The sequence below is a fragment of the Pseudorasbora parva genome, chromosome 4, assembly GCF_024679245.1.
Source record: "Pseudorasbora parva isolate DD20220531a chromosome 4, ASM2467924v1, whole genome shotgun sequence".
Lineage (NCBI taxonomy): Eukaryota > Metazoa > Chordata > Actinopteri > Cypriniformes > Gobionidae > Pseudorasbora > Pseudorasbora parva.
Genome location: NC_090175.1, coordinates 15,576,402 through 15,596,036, shown reverse-complemented (window position 1 = coordinate 15,596,036; position 19,635 = coordinate 15,576,402). Strand labels below are relative to the sequence as shown.

The window sequence follows — 19,635 nt, the reverse complement described above, 5'->3', positions numbered from 1 at the left end:
ATGTCACTTCTATAACTACAGAAAGTAGTGCTGCATGATAAATCTTTTGAACATCGGTATCACGATGTGAGCATTTGCGATAGTCATATCGCAGGATGTGCGATGTCAAGTACAGGGATTGTAGTGGATCTGTGATCCGTACAAACCAGGCACCACGGTGTGGATTAATTGCAAAGTTTAAACATTATAAGGCATCTTTACGCAGGAAAGGAGGCACAGAAACCAAAACTGAGGTGTCAAAAATGTGCATTTACACAGGAATTAAAATCACGGGAAACAATGCTTTGAACATTAGTATTTTTTCCTGCAGTTTTTTAAACAAAGAGTTATACATTTATTTTAAAATAATGGACAAAAACACAATGAAATACAACCCGAAATGCGTATTATCTGATTGTAGGTTACAGTATAGTTATTTAAAGTTTCTTAGTAAAATTATGCCAGCTGGAAGAAATGCTCTAAAGAAATTATGAATTATTGCACCGGCTAGATTCGCAGAATTAAAAGTGTCCGAAAGGTTTTTTTTTCCTTTTTCAAAGAGCCAGAAAGTCACTTTGGATCAGGTACAACAAATTAACAATGATACTAATGTTAGCATTTCAGGCAATACAGAAGATGTCACCAGATCGTCGTGAAATATTGTTCTCAGGGAGATGATTTTTGGATTATAATAAAACAATGCACAATCACAATGACGCTGACTGGGTTAACTGCGTTGAACTGCCAGTCTCTTCAAAGGAAGATTACAAAAGGTGAACGCCAACTGATTACACACGACGACTCTGTTAGTTTGGTGGTTTGCTTCACAATGTGAGTAGAGGACTGTTTTACCTTAATGGCAGACATTTTTTAATTTGCCTAAAAACGATATGGAGCTATACCTATACGTGCTGTCTCCTGCTTCTTGTGCTGTTCCAGCTGACAGGTGTGCTTTTGGTTGTCATGACAATGAGTAGTTTAGGGTGGCACAGGTTTGTGTTCATTTACACTGAATCAAAACAGTTTCAGAGTCTCCTTTGATACCAGGGGCTGAGGTCTGAGGCGTATTTTAAGTCTGCTTTTATGTGGCATTGTGTCTTTACACAGAATTTTGAGCAGACACAGAGCCACTTTAGAGTAGCCTTAAAGGGTTACTTCAGCGATTAGCATATGGCTTTGTATCAGTAGAAACCCTGGAGTATATTCAAATTATTGTGCTTTCCCCCCTCATATCTCCCTGAGACACGAGATTTATGCATTTTATTTCTGGAAAAATTCCTCCTATGATGCAAATTGACGATTTTTGCATCATAGGAGGAATGCTTGCTCAAAGGCTAAAGACTACAGCCAGCAGAGGGAGCCATTTCCGCATGTTTTGAATTCCCCCCGCATGGGGGATGGGAGATTACACTCAGCTTGCAGGGAGAGCTCAGCTGGCAGGCACTCATTTAAACGGAGCTATGGTGTGCAATGTAAGTCTTTTAACTTCTCAAATTAATTTCTATGAAAGTTAAGCTTGTAAAGGCATGAACTGAAACGCGCCAGACTGAACTCGCGTTGTGAATGTATGCCGCGAGTGTTGTCGCGATTACCTCAGCTCTCATCACTCGTGCAGTTAGTGCTCAGTGCTGTGATACTCGCGCGGTGACTCACTCATTATATTGAACAGACACGTTCAGTTTTTAATTGTTGTGTCTTCTCTAACTCAGTCACTGTAATCAAGTTGGTGACGTTGGGGAATGGCACAGGGCAGCGAAGCATTCTGGGAATTGTAGTCTTTCATCCCCATGGGACAAAAATACATTTTCTGTCTTTTCTCAGTCTAGAAAGCACCAAATTCAAAAATCATTTCACATTTCTACTACATTGATGACCCAGTTTAAATACAGATTCATCTTCCCAGCGCTGAAGTACCCCTTTAACAGAGTTAATGCAGAGTTATTTTATATTTGATTATTCAATTTCTCTACCTGAATACTGTTCAGGTAAGAAGATTTAATAATGGTTTCATTTAATTTGTATGTTTGTTTTATTGTATTTATCTTATGCTTGTAACTTTTTTTTAAAATTATTTTCTATGCAGATTCACTCCCCAACAAAATCACCATTCTAGAACAGCCAATAAGAAAGATTAATTCTTTCCAGATACAGCTATTCAAGTCATCTGGTAAAACATGCATTTTTTTCCCCAATATTATGCAGCCCTAGTAGAAAGTGTGGGTGCATTTAATAGCATGTCTCTCTGTGTGTTTTTCACACCTGAAGTTCTCCTTCCCACCATCCTCCTGGGTTTTTCTTACGAATGAGAATAAGCTGGCCCGGTGCTAGGGTGAGCTGCTCCGCCCCGGTGGCTGTGTAAGGGGCGATCACCTGGGCAATCTCTGCACGCAGAAGCAAAACAGGTAAAAGGAGAGAAGTGCTGCCTGATCTCTAATAAAATGCAGTAATGGTCTAATTTTGGTATCTGAGTTCAGTTATGAAGGCCACAAAACTCATGCTTAATGTTTTTTTTTTTTTTTAGATAAACCTTCTCTCTTAGAAAATAACAAAGCAAACATGCAAATCATACTGTACAAGTTTTAATGAGCGAATGATAGCATGTAAGCACCAGCACCCACCTGGTTTTTTCCCTAAGCTTCCTGTTTTCCCAGCAGATCCCAAACCCTAGAAAATAAGTGGAAAGAATGCTATGGTTATACTGACCTATTCGGTTTAAAATCTTCCTTATTTTGACTACTATAACAACTTTTTTGCATGCAATTGTATGTATATATAGTGCTGTCAACGTTAATGCATGCGATTCATTTAAAGTCCTTAACACGTTAAAATAATTTAACGCAATTAACGGAAATAAATTACAGAAGTACGTGAAGCTGCACCATTAACGTAATTCTCGTCACGCAGTTAGATGATCTTAGAAGTCGGGAGTTTATCACAATCACACTGAGCATCTACATCACCTGTAAACCTGGTAGGAGGAAATTTCCATTCTAACTAACTCGATTCAGTGACCCAGCTTGCATTCATTCAAACAGTCCAAACTACCGCTAATGTAAAGAATGCCAGATTGATTACCTCTGATTCTTTAGGTTTGACATAATTTGACGGGAAGACACCGGTCTTCCCGCCCACAGTGCCAGTCCACCAATCACCTTCTTTCTTAGTGACTGTGATGACATCACCTTGTTGGAAGGTCAAGTCACCCTGCTCACTGCTTTCATATGTATACATGGCCACATACTCTGTGATAGACAAAAATCACACAAAGACTTTCAGACACAAAATTATTAAGAAGACAGAGGAAGAAACAGGTTATCCATCGAGTTGTCGCAGATATTCTGACCTTCTCCGAGATCTGTGGGTTTGTTTGGAGAGGGGCTGGGTCTCTTAACACTGGGAGGGCTGTCCGAAGAGCCAGACTCAATACTGAAACAGAAAAACAGCATTCATATACTCAACATTAGTCATGAAGAAAAAAACACCTAACCAAGCATTCACCATCACATTCTTTGGAACAAAAGCAAATAGGTACTTCACAATGGAGTCTAGATTAAGTAAATATAAATATCAAGAGTAACCTTCCTTTTTAATTAAACACCATGACTTAATTTCCTTCCATTTCTCGAAGGCTTCATGTTTATTAAAGAACATTACTTTTTCCTTGTGTTTATTATTGTTATGCTCGAAAAGTTATATATATACACACTCACCTAAAGGATTATTAGGAACAGCATACTAATACTGTTTGACCCCCTTTTGCCTTCAGAACTGCCTTAATTCTATGTGGCATTGATTCAAAAGCATGAAGCGTGGCATTGACTGAAAGCATTCTTTAGAAATGTTGGCCCATATTGATAGGATAGCATCTTGCAGTTGATTGAGATTTGTGGGATGCACATCGAAGGTATGAAGCTCCTGTTCCACCACATCCCAAAGATGCTTTATTGGGTTGAGATCTGGTGACTGTGGGGGCCATGCTCAAAAAAACCCATTTGAAATGATTTGAGTTTTGTGACATCCTGCTGGAAGTAGCCATCAGAGGATGGGTACATGGTGGTCATAAAGTGATGGACATGGTCAGAATCAATGCTCAGGTAGGCCGTGGCATTTAAACGATGCCCAATTGGCACTAAGGGACCTAAAGTGTGCCAAGAAAACATCCCCCACACCATTACACCACCACCACCGGCCTGCACAGTAGTAACAAGGCATGATGGATCGATGTTCTCACTCTGTTTACGCCAAATTCTGACTCTACCATCTGAATGTCTCAACAGAAATCGAGAATAATCAGACCAGGCAACATTTTTCCAGTCTTCAACAGTCCAATTTTGGTGAGCTCGTGCAAATTGTAGCCTCTTTTTCCCATTTGTAGTGGAGATGGGTGCTACCCAGCAGGGTCTTCTGCTGATGTAGCCCATCCGCCTCAAAGTTGTGTGTTGTGGCTTCACAAATGCTTTGCTACATACCTCGGTTGTAACGAGTGGTTATTTCATTTCAAGTTGTTCTTCTATCAGCTGAATCAGTCGGCCCATTCTCCTCTGACCTCTAGCATCAACAAGACATTTTCGCACACAGGACTGCCCCATACTGGATGTTTTTCTCTTTTCAGACCATTCTTTGTAAACCCTAGAAATGGTTGTGCATGAAAATCCCAGTAACTGAGCAGATTGTGAAATACTCAGACCGGCCCATCTGGCACCTACAACCATGCCACGCTCAAAACTGCTTAAATCACCTTTCTTTCCCAGTCGGACACTCAGTTTGGAGGTCAGGAGATTGTCTTGACCAGGACCACACCCCTAAATGTATTGAAGCAACTGCCATGTGATTGGTTGATTAGATAATTTCATTAATGAGAAACTGAACAGGTGTTCCTAATAATCCTTTAGGTGAGTGTAAAATCTATACTATTTTTCAGACACATTCACTGAAAACTGAAATAAACATTTTAATAGGCTAATTCATTGAATTTAGGCATCAATATTGGCTGATGAACTACCCCCTAAAAAAAAAAAAAAAAGTCAATAACCAATATAATAATGATATAATCGCACAGATACGAACCTCATCGATTTCCGGACAGGCCCGGAGATGAGTTTGACATAAGATTTTGGGAACCAGCCTCTCTGCCCTTGTACCTCTCCAAACCACCACATATCCTGCTGCTCCAATACAGTGATCACGTCATTTTTGTTAAAGTTTAGGTGATTGTCTTTCTTGGCTCTCCATGGGTACAAAGCCTGTGCCTGCAGACCCTCCACCTTCTCACCCTAGAAATAAGGGAGCAAGTTTTCAAAAGGAAACCAATAAAAAGATCAGTAGTAATGCAATAAAATCCCAGTACCTAACTACATTCTTAAATTGCCCATATTTAGTTGGTTTCATCTATTACCTTTAACTGTGTGAAAAAAGCTGTTTGTTAATGTAAAAGCTCAAAATGCACAACAAATGGAGTTATTGTCTCCAAAAATAAATAATCGATTCGTCAGTAATTCCTGTCTTACATCTTGTATTAAACTACGTAGGTTTGTAAATAATAATGCCAGCATATGGTCTTCATTTGCTACCTTTAAACATCTACTTTGAGCAGCCCTCAAACACTTTAGTTGTAGCTGAGACCTGGAAGAGTTTAATTCATTTAGTCAACATGTCGAGAATACACTTTTTTGTGCTGTGAAAGCAAATCCAGTTTGCATGCACTTCCAAAGGATGAGGACTCAGGCTCAAATTGATACAGAAAACAGACTTCTTTGTTATTGTTTGTATTACTGTGTATACAAGCACTGAGGAAGCGTCCAGATTAAAAACTGTAAGAAATTAGCTGTAAATTTATTTAAGTATTTAAGACGGCATCTCATATGCGTACCTGGCCGAGCACAGGTGAGGGTGAGGAACCGGAAAGCGTGGCAGGGGTGAAAGCAGAACGCTGTCTGATCTGTCCGCCACTGGGCACTGACAGGGACGGCTGAGTGGGCTGTGTTGGCCATGCATCCCATCCATCGCTGTCTTGCTTCTCCACAGCAGAATTAGATGGCCATCTTAAGTCACATGAGCACAGAATAAAAATTAATGCAGATAAACCTCAGGCATATTTAAATGGCTAAACTATTGAAAAACACTGAGAAATGTATCTGAAAATGTCTTTTCATGGAGAAACTACTTACGTAGTGCTGAAATCTGCCCAGTTACTGGATGTTGAGGAAGAGGAGGAGTTGGGACATGGAGGGGCAGGGGCTGAGGTGGGCGGGGCTGTGGATGCAGGCTCTATGGAGACTGGTGGCTGTATGGGTGTTGCTGAGGTCGATGAAGAAGCGGATGACATATGGGAACCCAATTTAGGGGTGGAACTAGAAGCAGCACTAGCCCTCAAACTAAGAGGAACTTCAGATTCGGGAATCTTCTCTGCATAATTGGCAGGGAACCAGCCGGTCTTCCCTTTAATCTCTCCTCCTAACCATCCAGGTTCACCTGTCTGCGACTCATCCACCTGACAAGAGAAAGCAAATGAGAGACATAGAATCAGGATGTGCAAGGACACCAAAAAATTATCTGAAATAAATGAATGATGAAGAATCACAGGGAACCACAGCATCTTCATTGCGATATACATCAGTGATCTGAACACAAACACAATAATCAAAATACACAGTGCACATTAAAATAAAGAACTCATGTTGATTTAATTGAAGAAATAGAATGGCTTCTCTGAGTGAATTAATGCCATACATAGCAAAGCCTCCGAAATCTTGCAAAAGACTCAATAGACACACATTATGATCTCTGTACAGGGTGTGTTTTAACCCAACACAGAAAATTATTAAGGACAAAGACAAACTAGAAACAAATACAAGTGCATGAAGTGCAGAAAACCTCAACTTACCCACTCTCCCTTCACCTTCAGGCAGAGTGAGCAAAGGGAGGACAGAGGCAGGGTCAGAGGTCAGTAAATGTGCACACTAACTGCACACGTGTATTCTCTCTCACACATGAAGCGGTAACAAATCTCACAAGCAAGCACACATCAGAACATAAAACACACACTCTCTAGGACTGGAACAAATACAAAATTTCCCAAAAAACTAGAATGTTATTAATAAATGTAAAGGCTATTCACAATACAACAAAATATGTTCATTATCTGTAAATATTTATTCTGACTAAGCTAATCTCTGTCTTTATACCTTTTTAAATGTATTATTCTTAACTGATGTCTTATATTTAAACTGTATATGTGTACTGTTAGCTTAAACACCAAGGTAAATGCCTTGTGTGTGCAAGTACACTGGGCAAGAAAGCCCTTTCTGATTCTCAATTAGTCTAAAATAACAGAAAACTATAATCTAATTAATATAGTATATAATATAAACCATTTAAAACTTAAAAAAAAAAAGATTTTCTCAATGATTTGAAAGAAGTCTCTTATGCTCACCAATACTGTATTTATGCAATCAAAATGCAGTAAATTCAGTAATATTGTGAAACATTACAATTTAAGATAACGTTTTTCTATTTTAATACATTTTAAAATGTAATTTATTTCTGTGATATCAAAGCTAAATTTTCAGCATCATTACTCCAGTCTTCAGTGTCACACGATCCTTTAGAAATCATTCTAATATGATGATTTGAGGCTCAAGAAACATTTCATATTATCAATGTTGAAATTATGCTGATTATTTTTGTGGAAAAACAAGATTTTTTTAAAAAACAAAAATCTTTCATAACTGCCACTTTTGATCAATTTAACTGGGCTTGTCGTTCCTTTCTAAAAAAGTCTTAATGACCCCAACTTTTGAAAAGTAGTGCGTCTATAATTATTAATAATTATTAAATAATAATATTAATAATAAATATTTTTTTAAATAATAGTTAATGAGTAGAATATTCATTAGTTGAAACCCTAATACACATATTGTTATTACAAAAGTGTGCATACACTTCCTAACAGTTGGCTTACCATCACTATGTCTCCAGGATGGATGGTGATCTCATCGTGGCTGCGAGCCTCAAAGGGATACAGTGCTCTATAGTAGACCACCTTTACCTTCTCCTGACTAAAACCAGACACTGGGATCTTATCTATAACACAAACACATGAGTTAAGTCGATTTATACAATTTAGGGTCAGCCTAACACGTCTCAAATTTGATAAATAAACAAAAAGCAGTAGCAAAAGTTATCCAATTCATGTCTGGTTCAAAATCTTGTTTTCTCTTACCTGCCATAGACCAGGGGGAGTGAGCCTGTAGTTTTCCCGGTTGCGGGTGCTGTGTGAAGAGTTTGGAGAGGTGATCCGGTATTTCGGCTCTGCTGTGGTTTTCCTCTTCACTAACTCGGCTCATCCAAGCCTGAGGCACAGGAGGAGTGGGAGCTTTACCCAGTCCATCGTCCCTCCATGCTGGAGACACAGCATCATCTGCCCCTGACAACCTGGAGGAAAGTAAGAGACAAAATAAATGCCAGTTGAAAAAGTTAAAGGGACAGTTTCCTGCAAAGAATAGCCATAGAAGAACATTAAATACCTAGACTCTTGTAATTCTGTGGACTTCCTATCATGTGACGGCTGGGTGATGTCAGCCTCCAGCTCCTTTTGTTTCTGCCTCTGTTGTTTGTTATGGATTTCTCTCAGCTCCTGCAATGCATGATGGGATATTGGAGGACAGGTAAGGGGGAATATAGGGGGTAACGGGGCTCTGTTTGCAGTCTCTCACATTCAGACACACTTGACACGTTCACAGCTGCGCCCTGCAAGTGCTGTCTGGACAATCAGATTTCTGACTATAGCTTATTTGTGATTGAAGTATTAAAGATGTCAGAAGTTTCTGCCGACTATTCCAAACTATTTCATACTTTCTGCTATCGCTAAACTTTTCAAATATTAAAAAAAGACACCGTAATAAAATAGCATATACACTTTGTGTGCTTGACTGTATGGTTTATGTAAATGTTTATAAATGGAAAATGATACAATTAAATAAAACTGATAAACATTTATATTTTAAAATTGTATGCATAAGTCGTACACTTGCATGGTACAAGGTGCAAACTGCATAGTGATTGTGTTCATGATGGCAGGCTGCAATACCTGCTTGATATCTTCACATGAAACACTGAAGTTCAAGAAAGGAAACATGGAAATCTCAAGAAAAGCGGACTGTGTTTTTAGCACCCCATTGGAAACACTGCTCCTTATGTAATGCCATACCATTCCAACAGTAAGCAAGCTCTTTAGAAAACACCGTCAGGACCCGGTAGAGGAGTCAGATGTTTTTTTTTTTTTTTTTTAAAGATTTTAATGACAGATCTGTTGATAGCATATTTGTACAGTATGCTGTTATGCTCTGGGATCTCTTATTGAAGCTACATTTCTGTTCAAGGTTTAATGTCCCATAAGCACAATTTACATGAGCAATCATGGAAAGATCACTGCAAGCGGTTTGGTAATAGAAAGACAGAGAGAGTTAGCCATTCGAGTGTAACACACACATATATATACACCAAAGCAGTGTCAAAGGAAGTGAGTGTTTAGATGTCATGAACCAGACGTGCAATTTCTAATGCATTTGTTAATTCACACACTGAAGGTCTGCTTGTGACACTTTTCTAGTTAATACCACCTACACTTTAATAATTTTATTTATTTATTTATTTTAAATGCAATTTTTCCTGGGCAAGTATATATAGCATATTCTTGATCACACCAAGACCAATGTAACTAAATTATACGAAAAAAAAAAAAAAAAAAAAAAAGTAATAATATAAACAAAATAAATTTTTTGTATGTACATTACACAATTCTGGAAACTTTAAAATGATGTTCTCCATTATGTAAGTTCTGTAACAGGAGCTAAGCTTTTCAAGAGAACAAAGAATGTATCCCCAAAAATTCATAATTTTGTTTTTGGAATTAAATGACGCACATGGCTTGGAAAAAAAGCAGCACGATCAAACGTAGGCGTTAATTACGCTGATCTAAGACAGCCTCAGATCAGTGTGCAAAAAGGAATAGCTTTCTAACAAAAACACGTGAAGGTTTAGAATAGCTACAGCGCTGCCTTTGATGGGCTTCTCAAAGGGAGCTGGAGGAGGTGCAGTGAGACACACGAGCAGGGGACATGGTGTAGGGGGAAATCAAAGGTCAGGGGGAGAGGGAGGGATGACCTGGAAGTAGAAGTGTATATGCTTCAAACAGGCCAGCAGTGCTGCGAGACAGTCCAACAGCACCTCGTCCACAGAGCTCCCTGACTGCAAGAGACACAGAGCCACCCATATGGTGACGGGTCAAAGGTCACACCACCATCATCATTGTCATCAACATCATTGATTGCACTCTGTACTAATGTGTACTCCGCTCTACCCAATGAAGAGCCTCTTAAAGTTAATAATCATTTTAAGTATAGAGCGGGAATCAAATGGACTAGACACAACATCTGAACCCAAGCGAAGCCGTTGCTCTGTTAATTAGTGCGAGCTACAGGCTTGGAAAAAAATGTATCTTCAAAATGTATATTTCAGGAATATTATCGATCAGGGCTCGACAATAAAGATGGACCTTTGACACAAGAGACTTAACATTTAAAAGGCACAATATGTAAGATTTTTGGATTAAAATATCCAAAAATTACTAGAAAATGTTATATTTATTGATTTGTGTGCTTGCATTATCCCAAATGTTACCAAGAATGTTTAAATCCAGAAAAAGAAAGAAGCAATTTTAACCAGGACACGGACAGTGTTTGTGCGTCATCTCATAACTGTTACCCACAGTTTTCGCTTTATTTTGTAGAAACCATGGAAACACAAAAGGCGCTTTAACATATTATGTGTTTCATTAGACAGGTGAGCAACTGTTTGGATACATTCATCGACAGAAAACTAATCGTGGTTATTTAGCTTAACACATTTAGTCTTAATTAAAACAAAATTTCTCTTCTTTTCAATACTCAGCAAGACAGTATTTTGACAAAACCTTGTGTGTATTTGACCATTGAAGCTTTTGTGACAGTCAGCTTTCTGCGTGTACAGTTATTATTGAACCTAATAATTTTTTTTCAACATTAACCAGCATATCCAAGCATTATTGTCTCACGTATGCATGTTTATTACACTGACGTGTCAATGATTTTATGAAGTACTGGACTTTTTGCAATTAATTGCTGTTAAATTTCAGACCATAATATTGTTTCCTGTGGTGGATATATTATGTAAATACATGTATGCCTTTTTAAAAGTATCTTTAAAAAGTTTATTTTTAAATCCAATGATTATTTAATTTATTAATTGTATATACTAATTATTATTATTGGTTGCTTTGTATTATTATTTTAGTCATCCATAATGCGACCGGGGAAAAATTCCGAGCAGATAAAATATCCTTATAGTTGAGCCCTGTTGATGGCTTAGTAAAGGGAAGTAGTCAAGACAAGACACAACTGGAAGTGTGCTACTCCAAATCCCCTTCATCAAGGGCAACAGAGAGCACAGTGCTGTGAGTAGAGGGTAATAGTTTGGTGGTGGTTATTTTTCAGGGGGGTTAACAGCATTTTCAGGTTGTCTACCTGTCGCCCCCTCTGCTCTTCAATTAGTAGCTCCGACTGCAGGTTCTCCATCTTGGCAGCGTGGGTCTGATAGAACAACCCCAAGGACTGTACCACCAGGGAGGATAAAGCGAAACAAGCCAGAACAAAGAGGGCCAGCAAAGCCATATAATCACGGTGGATGGGGAAGACGAGGGACAGGGTGACGGAGTGAGCAGCAGGCAGATACAGTGAGGAACAAGAGGAACAAGAGATTGTGTGTTGCTGTGAAAATACTTTTACTTTCTCTCTTACACACTCTCTCTCTCTTTCACTCATTCTGACTGAAGGCACATTAAGGCAAATTAAGAGTGTTCTATTGGTTTGATCAAATACATTGCATGCATGTTTGAGGTGGAAGGTTAATACCCTCTCAAAATGCACTCTCTTACTTCCTCTTTCATTCAAACAGACACACACAAGGCCCAAAAGTAACATTTTGCCTCTCCAGTCAAAGGTGAGTGACTTAAATAAATTAAAAAAGCACCTGAGCGTATGGCGCAGGTGTACATAGTGCGTCCGAATCCACTTTTGCTAGTTTAACGACGGCAAAAACTGTCTGTGTGCCAGGCACATGGTCCATAAGGATTTTACCTAGTCTCTTAATAAGTGTGTTTTGAGCATAATGTGCAATAAATCAATCATAGTCTCATCTCCCATTCGTTTTTTAAAGCCAGGAGCACTTGCATCATGGCGGATTCACTATTTACATAGCTGAAATTGCGAGTGGAAAAACGTAATGCTTATCCAGAGAGTAATCCTTTTCTATGTTTTATATTTAATAATTTTTGTGTGATGCTGCGCGTCCCTGTGTGTAATAAGCAGAGTGTACGCAGGTTGCGCATCCGCCTATAGGTGCACATTATTACTAACGCACCCTTTAAATAACAAAAACAATATTGCACCGTTGATTTTAGACTAGGTTTTTGTTAGTCAATGACACAGTCGTTTTCAGTTGCATCAAAACAGCAACAAGCCAAAAATGTGCCTGAACACACATTGTTTACAGACCAGCACACCCATCGGTGAACAGATTGGCGTGAGTGCATCTGCCATTTAAACAACGTGGCGCTGGGCGTGAAAATGATAACAGCATCGGGCTGAAACTAGCAAAAAAACACTTGCTTTGCACCTGACTTCACATTGCGCTCGGTGTATGATAGGACCCTAAATGTTTCAAAGACATTTAAACATTTTCATCACCTTATAACCCCAAACTTAAGTTACTTAATTTTATTCATTCACCAAAGACAATTTTTACTTGGATTTTGCACAAATGTTAATTTTGCACTGCACACACACAATGCAAAACATAAAAGTACTTGAACTTCTAAAACTGTCTGTATGTGAGTGTGTTTAAGTATTTCAGGGCTTCAGTACCTTCAGCTGTGTGTTGAAGGCGTCTATCTCCAATAGTTTGGAGCGTGTCTCCTTCTCCACAGCGTCCAGCTGTTCTCTCAGCTGCTGTTTAGTTGATTCCTTCATTTCAATGGCCCTCTGAAGACTGGACAGAGAGTCTCCTACAAAGTAGAAATAATCACAACTATTAAAGAGCATTTTTGAGATTTTAACATCCTCATGAACCATTCTGCAAAAAAGTAAAGTGTAAAGGCCCTTTCACACTGGACGCGATTTTGACGTGCGAATAATTCGCGAGATGTTTTTTCTTTTCGATCAGCTGTTTGTGTAATGAGCGCTTCCACACCGAACGCGAATGTGCTGCGGTGAAAAAACGACATTTATTTTTTTCGTTTCGATGTCGATTTTTTTTTACTCTAGCGGCGACAAAAACGGCTTCAACCAATCACATACAAGGAAACAAAAGGTGACGAAATGTCCAGTTGATGTCACGAGCTATTCACTCAACTTTAACCTTTGCCAGGCATGGCATTTCTCATGAGATTACAACTGTAAGCTGTACAGCTGCAGCTGTGTTTGCCCACTGTATGCTACAGACAGCAATAACTTATAACCATTTATTAATAGCTGATTTTTTTCTAAACATTGTGTCCGCGAATATGGAGAGTGAACGTGTTGCCATCAGTACGTCTGTGGCACTGAAATGTTTACATTGTGACTCGACTGGAAACATCTGCTCGGATCGATTGATTCCCTGAAGTGCGCGGTTTGGCTCGTCAGATGCGCTGCCGTGCCGTCTCTGGAGGAGATCCTCAAATTGTCCCACATATTTTAGAAAGTAAGTGCTGAACCGGCCACGATAAAGTTTTAGCTACTGTACAAGATTAGTATCCTCCCTTTCAGACTCTGTTCTATAAGACTGGCTGCACCCAAAACCTTCTTCTCTGTCCTTTAAATAAAATGAAAAGCTCGTCTTCACTGAATGATGAAGTGCCCGTGTTTTCACAGCTGTCGCCGCGAATGTTTTGGAATGTTGGAGCTCTGAAACGTCGCAAATTCGTGTCGCGGCGATGTGAATGGTTTTGACGCGAAATATTCGCATGCGAAATATTCGCTTATTCGTTACGCTTTTTCGTTATGCGTCCGGTGTGAAAGGACCTTTATTCTTTACTCTTTTACACGGATGTAAACGAAAGCTTTATCCATCAATACAATCACCAAAAAAAATGAATAGTAATACTGTTCAAAAAATGCCTAATTCACCAATCTGATAATGTAGTTATGACTGATCATGACTGTTTTCAAGCCTCTGTGAACTAAGATGCAGTGTCGGATGTGACCAGTCTGCAAACTACTTTTACAGATTACAGTGAGTATAGTTCAATGTTTTCTTAAATGTTGCAAAAGCTTTATGTGGGCGTGCTGAGGGCGAGAACTTTTAACACACCTTGATTTGAGTGTCCTGAATTTCAAGCAGTTTGCAAAACAAATGTTGAGCTGATCATCAAGGTTACCTCAGCAATTTTGCAGAATTTGACAAACTTTGAAATAATAAATGGCAGAAGTTGCCAACACTAACTCCAAATCCAAACCGAATTGGTGAACTCCAATAATAATTTTTTTTACATAACAGTGCCCAAAGGTTTGGGTACAAACAGTGCATCTGTCCCATCAGCACAAAAAACACACCAAGTACTAGTGGCAGGTGTTTACAACAATAACTAGGTAACCACTCAGGGCAAGAAGTAACCAGTTTAACTGTTTAAAATGCATCATGCTTTTGTCACTTTGGACCATGTTTACTTTACAAGCACACAACGGCACTAGTATTTTTCTGCTGTGGATGTATTTTGTGCGCAAGTTCAGAGTCTGGAATACACTTTCCCTCCAATCAAATTCTGACATGAAACTCGGATTGCACCAAAAAACTCCAGTCTAGAGTTCTGGATCTTTACAGCAGGGTTGAAGAAAGTGTTCTTACTGTGCAGACTGTTCTGCTGAACCTGCTTCAGCTGGTCATTCAGACACAGTTTATCAGGAATCAACCGACTCAACCACTGCTGAGACTCCTAATGGATACAAAAGAAAAAAAAATATTTAAAAAAAATATTCACAAAACACTGATTACTTTGAAACACGAATGTACACAACAAGTTAAAACTGATATCTTATATGTATAGATTTAAAAAAAAAAAAAAAAAAAAAAAAAAAAAAAACAGATATAGTGTAAAACTCTTGTCTGCTTATGAGGGGTTTAAAATCCCTCTTCTCTTCCACACACTCACCCAAACTGGAGAGGAGAGACTTTTTTCACATAGTGTGAAGGCTGAAACACCGCTGATTATACTTTTGTATGAAGCCAAAGAAGAGAGAGATGAGGAAAGAGAAACGGGAAGAAGTGCACACCTGCAGCTGCTGTTGCAGGCTGGTGATCTCTGCAATGCGGAGCTCTCGTGTCTTATTGGTGCTCTCGATCTCGTGCCTCTGAGCCGAGAGACGGAAACGAATGTCCTGCAGTTTACCATCCAACTGAGACTTCTTATCATTCTAGATATGAGCCAAAAAGAACAACAGAAGTCAATCTTTTAAAATCAGTGATGCGCATATGGGGCCACTCAAATAAATGACCATTATTTTTGGTGCTGCTAATGTTGCAGAAGTCAACAATAGCAGCTTTACAATTAGTCAGACAATAAACATTGAAATGTAGAGAAGTGCATGTACCAAAGCCTCAAGTTCAAACTCAAGTGTTTTCTTGCGCGCTTTGAGGAGGACGATGTTCTCCTGTTCTCGGTTTCTCTGGGTGAGCAGCTCCTGTCTGCGTGTTCTCTCCCACTCTAACTGCCGCTGACGCTCCAGCTCCCGCTTAGCAGCCTGCGCAAACAAAACACAGTCAAAGGGTTACAGAGGCCGTCGGTAGTGCTTAAAGAAACACGCAGCTATTTTTGAAAATAGGCTAATTTCCAACCCCCCTAGAGTAAAACAGTTGAGTTTTACCATTTTCTAATCATTCAGCTGATCTCTGTATCTGGCGGTAGCAGTTTTACCATAGCTTAGTATAGATAATTGAATCTGATTAGACCGTTAGCATCTTGTGCAAAAAATGACCAAAGAGTTTCAATATTTTTCCTATATAAAACTTGACTCTTCTGTAGTTACATCGTGTACCAAGACTGACAGTAAAAATCAAGGAACTTTACTACTGTACCATGTGTGCAGCGGCGCAATTATATTACGCAGCACCTAAAAAATAGGCTAACTTCCGTCAACAAAACCAACGTAACAACCTGATTGCACAGGGAGCGTGCCTTGTAACCATGGAGACATTTCTGAGAGACGATTTAGAAGATATTTACTTTGGTGCAGATCCTGAGCTGTATCTATTTGAAACAGAATACACTGAAGATTAGGTTGTCAAGTTGGTTATGTTGACGGAAGTTAGCCTATTTGCAGGCACTGCATAATATTATTGCGCCACTGCAATCATGACGACCGCAAAGTTCCTTGATTATTATGCAGAAATTAGTCGTCGGTTTTAGTACAAGATGTAGCTACAGAAGAGTCACGTTTAAAATAGGAAAAATATTGAAATTGGTATATTTTTTTTGAGTGAGATGCTAACAGTCTAATAAGATTCAATGATGTATGCTAAGCTATGCTAAAAGTGCTACCGTCAGACCCAGAGATCAGCTGAACAGATTCAAAAGTGGTAAAACTGTTCAACTGAGTTGGAAAATGAGCCTATTTTCAAATTAGTGGCGTGTTCCTTAAACATTCACTGAATTTTTTAACTCACCTCTCTTCTCTCGATCTCCTTGCGCCTTTCCTCCTCCCTCTGTCGCTCCAGCTCTCTCTGTCTCTCCAGTTGTTTGTCCAACTCCTGCTGTCTGCGTCTCTCCTGCTCTAGTCGTTCTCTTTCCTTCCTTTCTTGCTCCTCTCTCTCCAGCGTTGCCAGTCGCTCCTGCTCTTTCCTCTGCTGCTCGAGCAATGCCTGCCGACGCTTCTCCAGCTCCAGGTTCCCACGCTCAAAGTTCTCTCGTTTCTTATCCTCGAATGTGACTAAGGGGAGGAATGGACATCATTTTAAGATATTTATGTAAACCATTTAAATGTTGACATGTAGCAATCTTTGACCCCCATTTTAAACCTAGCATTAACATGTAAATAGTGTTAGGATTGGGATTAGCGAAACCAATTTCAGAGGTGGTCATGATAGGTTCTGACCACATTCACTGAAAATGAATACATGCCAATGCAGTTTTGTTAACCATAAACAACTATGCAAATAATATGTAAAAGTTTGCACTACACATAAAAGATTAACTCTCACTTTGACAGGTTGGGTTGTAAATTTTCCATCATGCTCTACTTTTAGTATGTCTTCTGATCTGGTCAAATAAAAGAACAATATCTCATGAATTATTCCACTGGACTATACTTGGAATTTCTATTTCTTCCTCTCGAGATCCTCAATTATATCTCTCACAGGATGCCTTTATGGAAGCTTCAAAAATTCTTTCAGCCATTTTCTTCACTTCTATTGCCTATTAGCATCACTTACAGTGTAATGTTTGCAAAGTAGGTAAAAGTAAACCAGAAACCTGATATTTTATTAGCCAAAATGAGGGAAAGCACTCAGAATTATCCGTCAATATTTTTAAAGTCTTTAAATGGTGGAACATTTACAATTAACGCCACCTCTGTGGCATTTTCCTTTTTGTCTCTGTAAGTGGTATCGGATCTCACAAAACATTGCATTGGAAGGCGTAAATGCAATTTAAAGAGTTAAATCCGGTTAGAGAGTATTCAGATGCAAAAGGCATCAATTCAAGATGCCAAAAAGGGGGGGTGTGATCTTGTCATTGGAGACCACAAATAGTTTATCAGTGGTCAGTATTTACTCTTGTCCCCTGACCTGGAAGTTTTTTCTCTGCCTCTTTCTCCTCCTCCTCAGGCTCCTCCTGGGATCGTGGGTCTATCGAGTGTATACTGGTCACAGACACACCACTACCAGAACGCATTCTCCTACAAAAACAGGAAAGTAATCAAGTGCATGTACATATAGAACATTCTTGTGCAACCTAACCTCTAAATCTAACAATTTACATTGTTATTAGACTTTTTAACTATTAACTTTCAATTAAACTAGCACAAAATTTGAAGTTGATAATTGACAAAACCTCTGAAAAAGAAGAGAAGTGAAAATGTAGTTTTCTGCCTTCAGTAAAGTCTCTCACCTGAATGTTGGAGGTATGAGGTCAGGGGGCAGTAAAGGGGGAAGGGGCAGACCAGACATGGCCATGTCAATCAAGTGCATGGCCAGAATAAACTCTTCCGCAGTCAACTTTCCGTCCTGATCTATATCTGACAGATTCCTATACAGATAAATGAGTAGATGTTATATGGAGTCAAACCAACAATTTATCTTTCCTGTCCACATGTGCCCAAGTCACCAGAGACGGATGTTAACATCAAGTGTAAACGGGGCCCTAGGCGATACAAAGATCCCAAGAACAGAAATTGGATGCATTCATTACAATAACCAGACACCAATCCCTTATGTCTACACTGATCCCCATCTCAGAACTTTGTTTGAGTTTTAAATGAGAGACAGAAACACAATATGAAAAATGTGTTGGATCCGCACCAGATGGTGGCCAGCTGAGCCTGTGGTAGACTGGACTGCATTAGAATAGTTCTGGCTTGTGGACCTGAGGCAGAAAAGAAAGAGAATGGAAACAGAAGTGAAAGAGAGAGTTGAGTATGTTGATTCAGCAGCCTCTGTTTCCTCTAAGTAATCACTGTGACTCATCACTAAAACATTGAGCTTGGCAAATACACTGAATTAAAAACTAGATTATTACATTTTCTAAAGAAAATATGGACAAAACAGAAGATAATTAGAAAATGTAATAAAAAAAGCAAATGTAAAAATAAAAAACTATAATAACATTGTTAAACATACGGTTATGTAGTGTATAAACGAGATATTTAAATAAGATGTGAGCAAGGCTACCCAGAGCCTAGTCTTGGTCTCAGATTTCATTCCCATGGACAGTTGGCAGAACGTCTGATGCATATGGCACACGATATTTCAAACACTTCAGGAGTTTGGAAGAAGTCATCTGATTGGATGAATTCTACAGAATTTCCAAGAGACATGTTGCATTCTTTAAGTGTCTGCCTGGAAATAAAGCTATCGTTACGCCAAACCCCCTTGACGGAAGAAGAAAGTTGTCATGTTCACAGCGGTGACAATGAGCGCTTATCAGGATCAACTAAATGCTGGATTGTAGGGGCATTGCAGTTACATTTTTACGGCCCTAAACATGACGTGTAAGAAAACAAACCGTAATTGGTTGCTTCACATGTCAGTCAGATGGCCTCTGGACTTTCCATTGAAAGTTGCTATGGCTATTCGAGACCACCCAGAACCAAACAACTAAAGTGTTTCATTGTGTGACGCTTGTCATGTGTCTTTCTTTGTGTGTCCATACCTGTGAGATAACCACTCATCATTTTGTCATGGCTGTTGAAGAGTTGGCGGTACTTGAGCCGAGAGGACTGAGGCACGGCCCAGTCAGTGGGCGGAGGAGCTGCTGGAGCACTAGAGAGACAATGTTTTTGTTAACATTTATGAAATGTCTGTTAATACAATGTACATATATATGTGTGTGTGTGTGTGTGTGTGTGTGTGTGTGTGTGTGTGTGTGTGTGT

General features: G+C 39.2%; 1 protein-coding gene across 2 annotated transcripts in view; it reads right to left on the bottom strand.

Annotated features, from left to right (window-relative positions):
- itsn1 (intersectin 1 (SH3 domain protein)) overlaps window positions 1–19,635 on the bottom strand; it is a 60,806-nt gene that overhangs the window by 14,697 nt on the left and 26,474 nt on the right. The window contains exons 8-29 of one of the 2 annotated variants that reach the window (XM_067441033.1): window positions 19,415–19,524; window positions 18,565–18,628; window positions 18,155–18,292; window positions 17,833–17,942; window positions 16,714–16,976; window positions 15,642–15,791; window positions 15,324–15,464; window positions 14,899–14,986; window positions 12,939–13,078; window positions 11,541–11,627; window positions 10,144–10,227; window positions 8,505–8,614; window positions 8,201–8,412; window positions 7,940–8,061; window positions 6,863–6,877; window positions 6,147–6,469; window positions 5,849–6,020; window positions 5,047–5,252; window positions 3,323–3,405; window positions 3,055–3,221; window positions 2,598–2,643; window positions 2,239–2,360 (exon numbers count right to left, since the gene is read on the bottom strand). In XM_067441033.1, the coding sequence (XP_067297134.1) occupies window positions 2,239–2,360; window positions 2,598–2,643; window positions 3,055–3,221; window positions 3,323–3,405; window positions 5,047–5,252; window positions 5,849–6,020; window positions 6,147–6,469; window positions 6,863–6,877; window positions 7,940–8,061; window positions 8,201–8,412; window positions 8,505–8,614; window positions 10,144–10,227; window positions 11,541–11,627; window positions 12,939–13,078; window positions 14,899–14,986; window positions 15,324–15,464; window positions 15,642–15,791; window positions 16,714–16,976; window positions 17,833–17,942; window positions 18,155–18,292; window positions 18,565–18,628; window positions 19,415–19,524 (2,953 nt within the window). The remainder of the gene's footprint in view (window positions 1–2,238; window positions 2,361–2,597; window positions 2,644–3,054; window positions 3,222–3,322; window positions 3,406–5,046; window positions 5,253–5,848; window positions 6,021–6,146; window positions 6,470–6,862; window positions 6,878–7,939; window positions 8,062–8,200; window positions 8,413–8,504; window positions 8,615–10,143; window positions 10,228–11,540; window positions 11,628–12,938; window positions 13,079–14,898; window positions 14,987–15,323; window positions 15,465–15,641; window positions 15,792–16,713; window positions 16,977–17,832; window positions 17,943–18,154; window positions 18,293–18,564; window positions 18,629–19,414; window positions 19,525–19,635) is intronic. The other variant, XM_067441034.1, reaches the window with a different exon arrangement.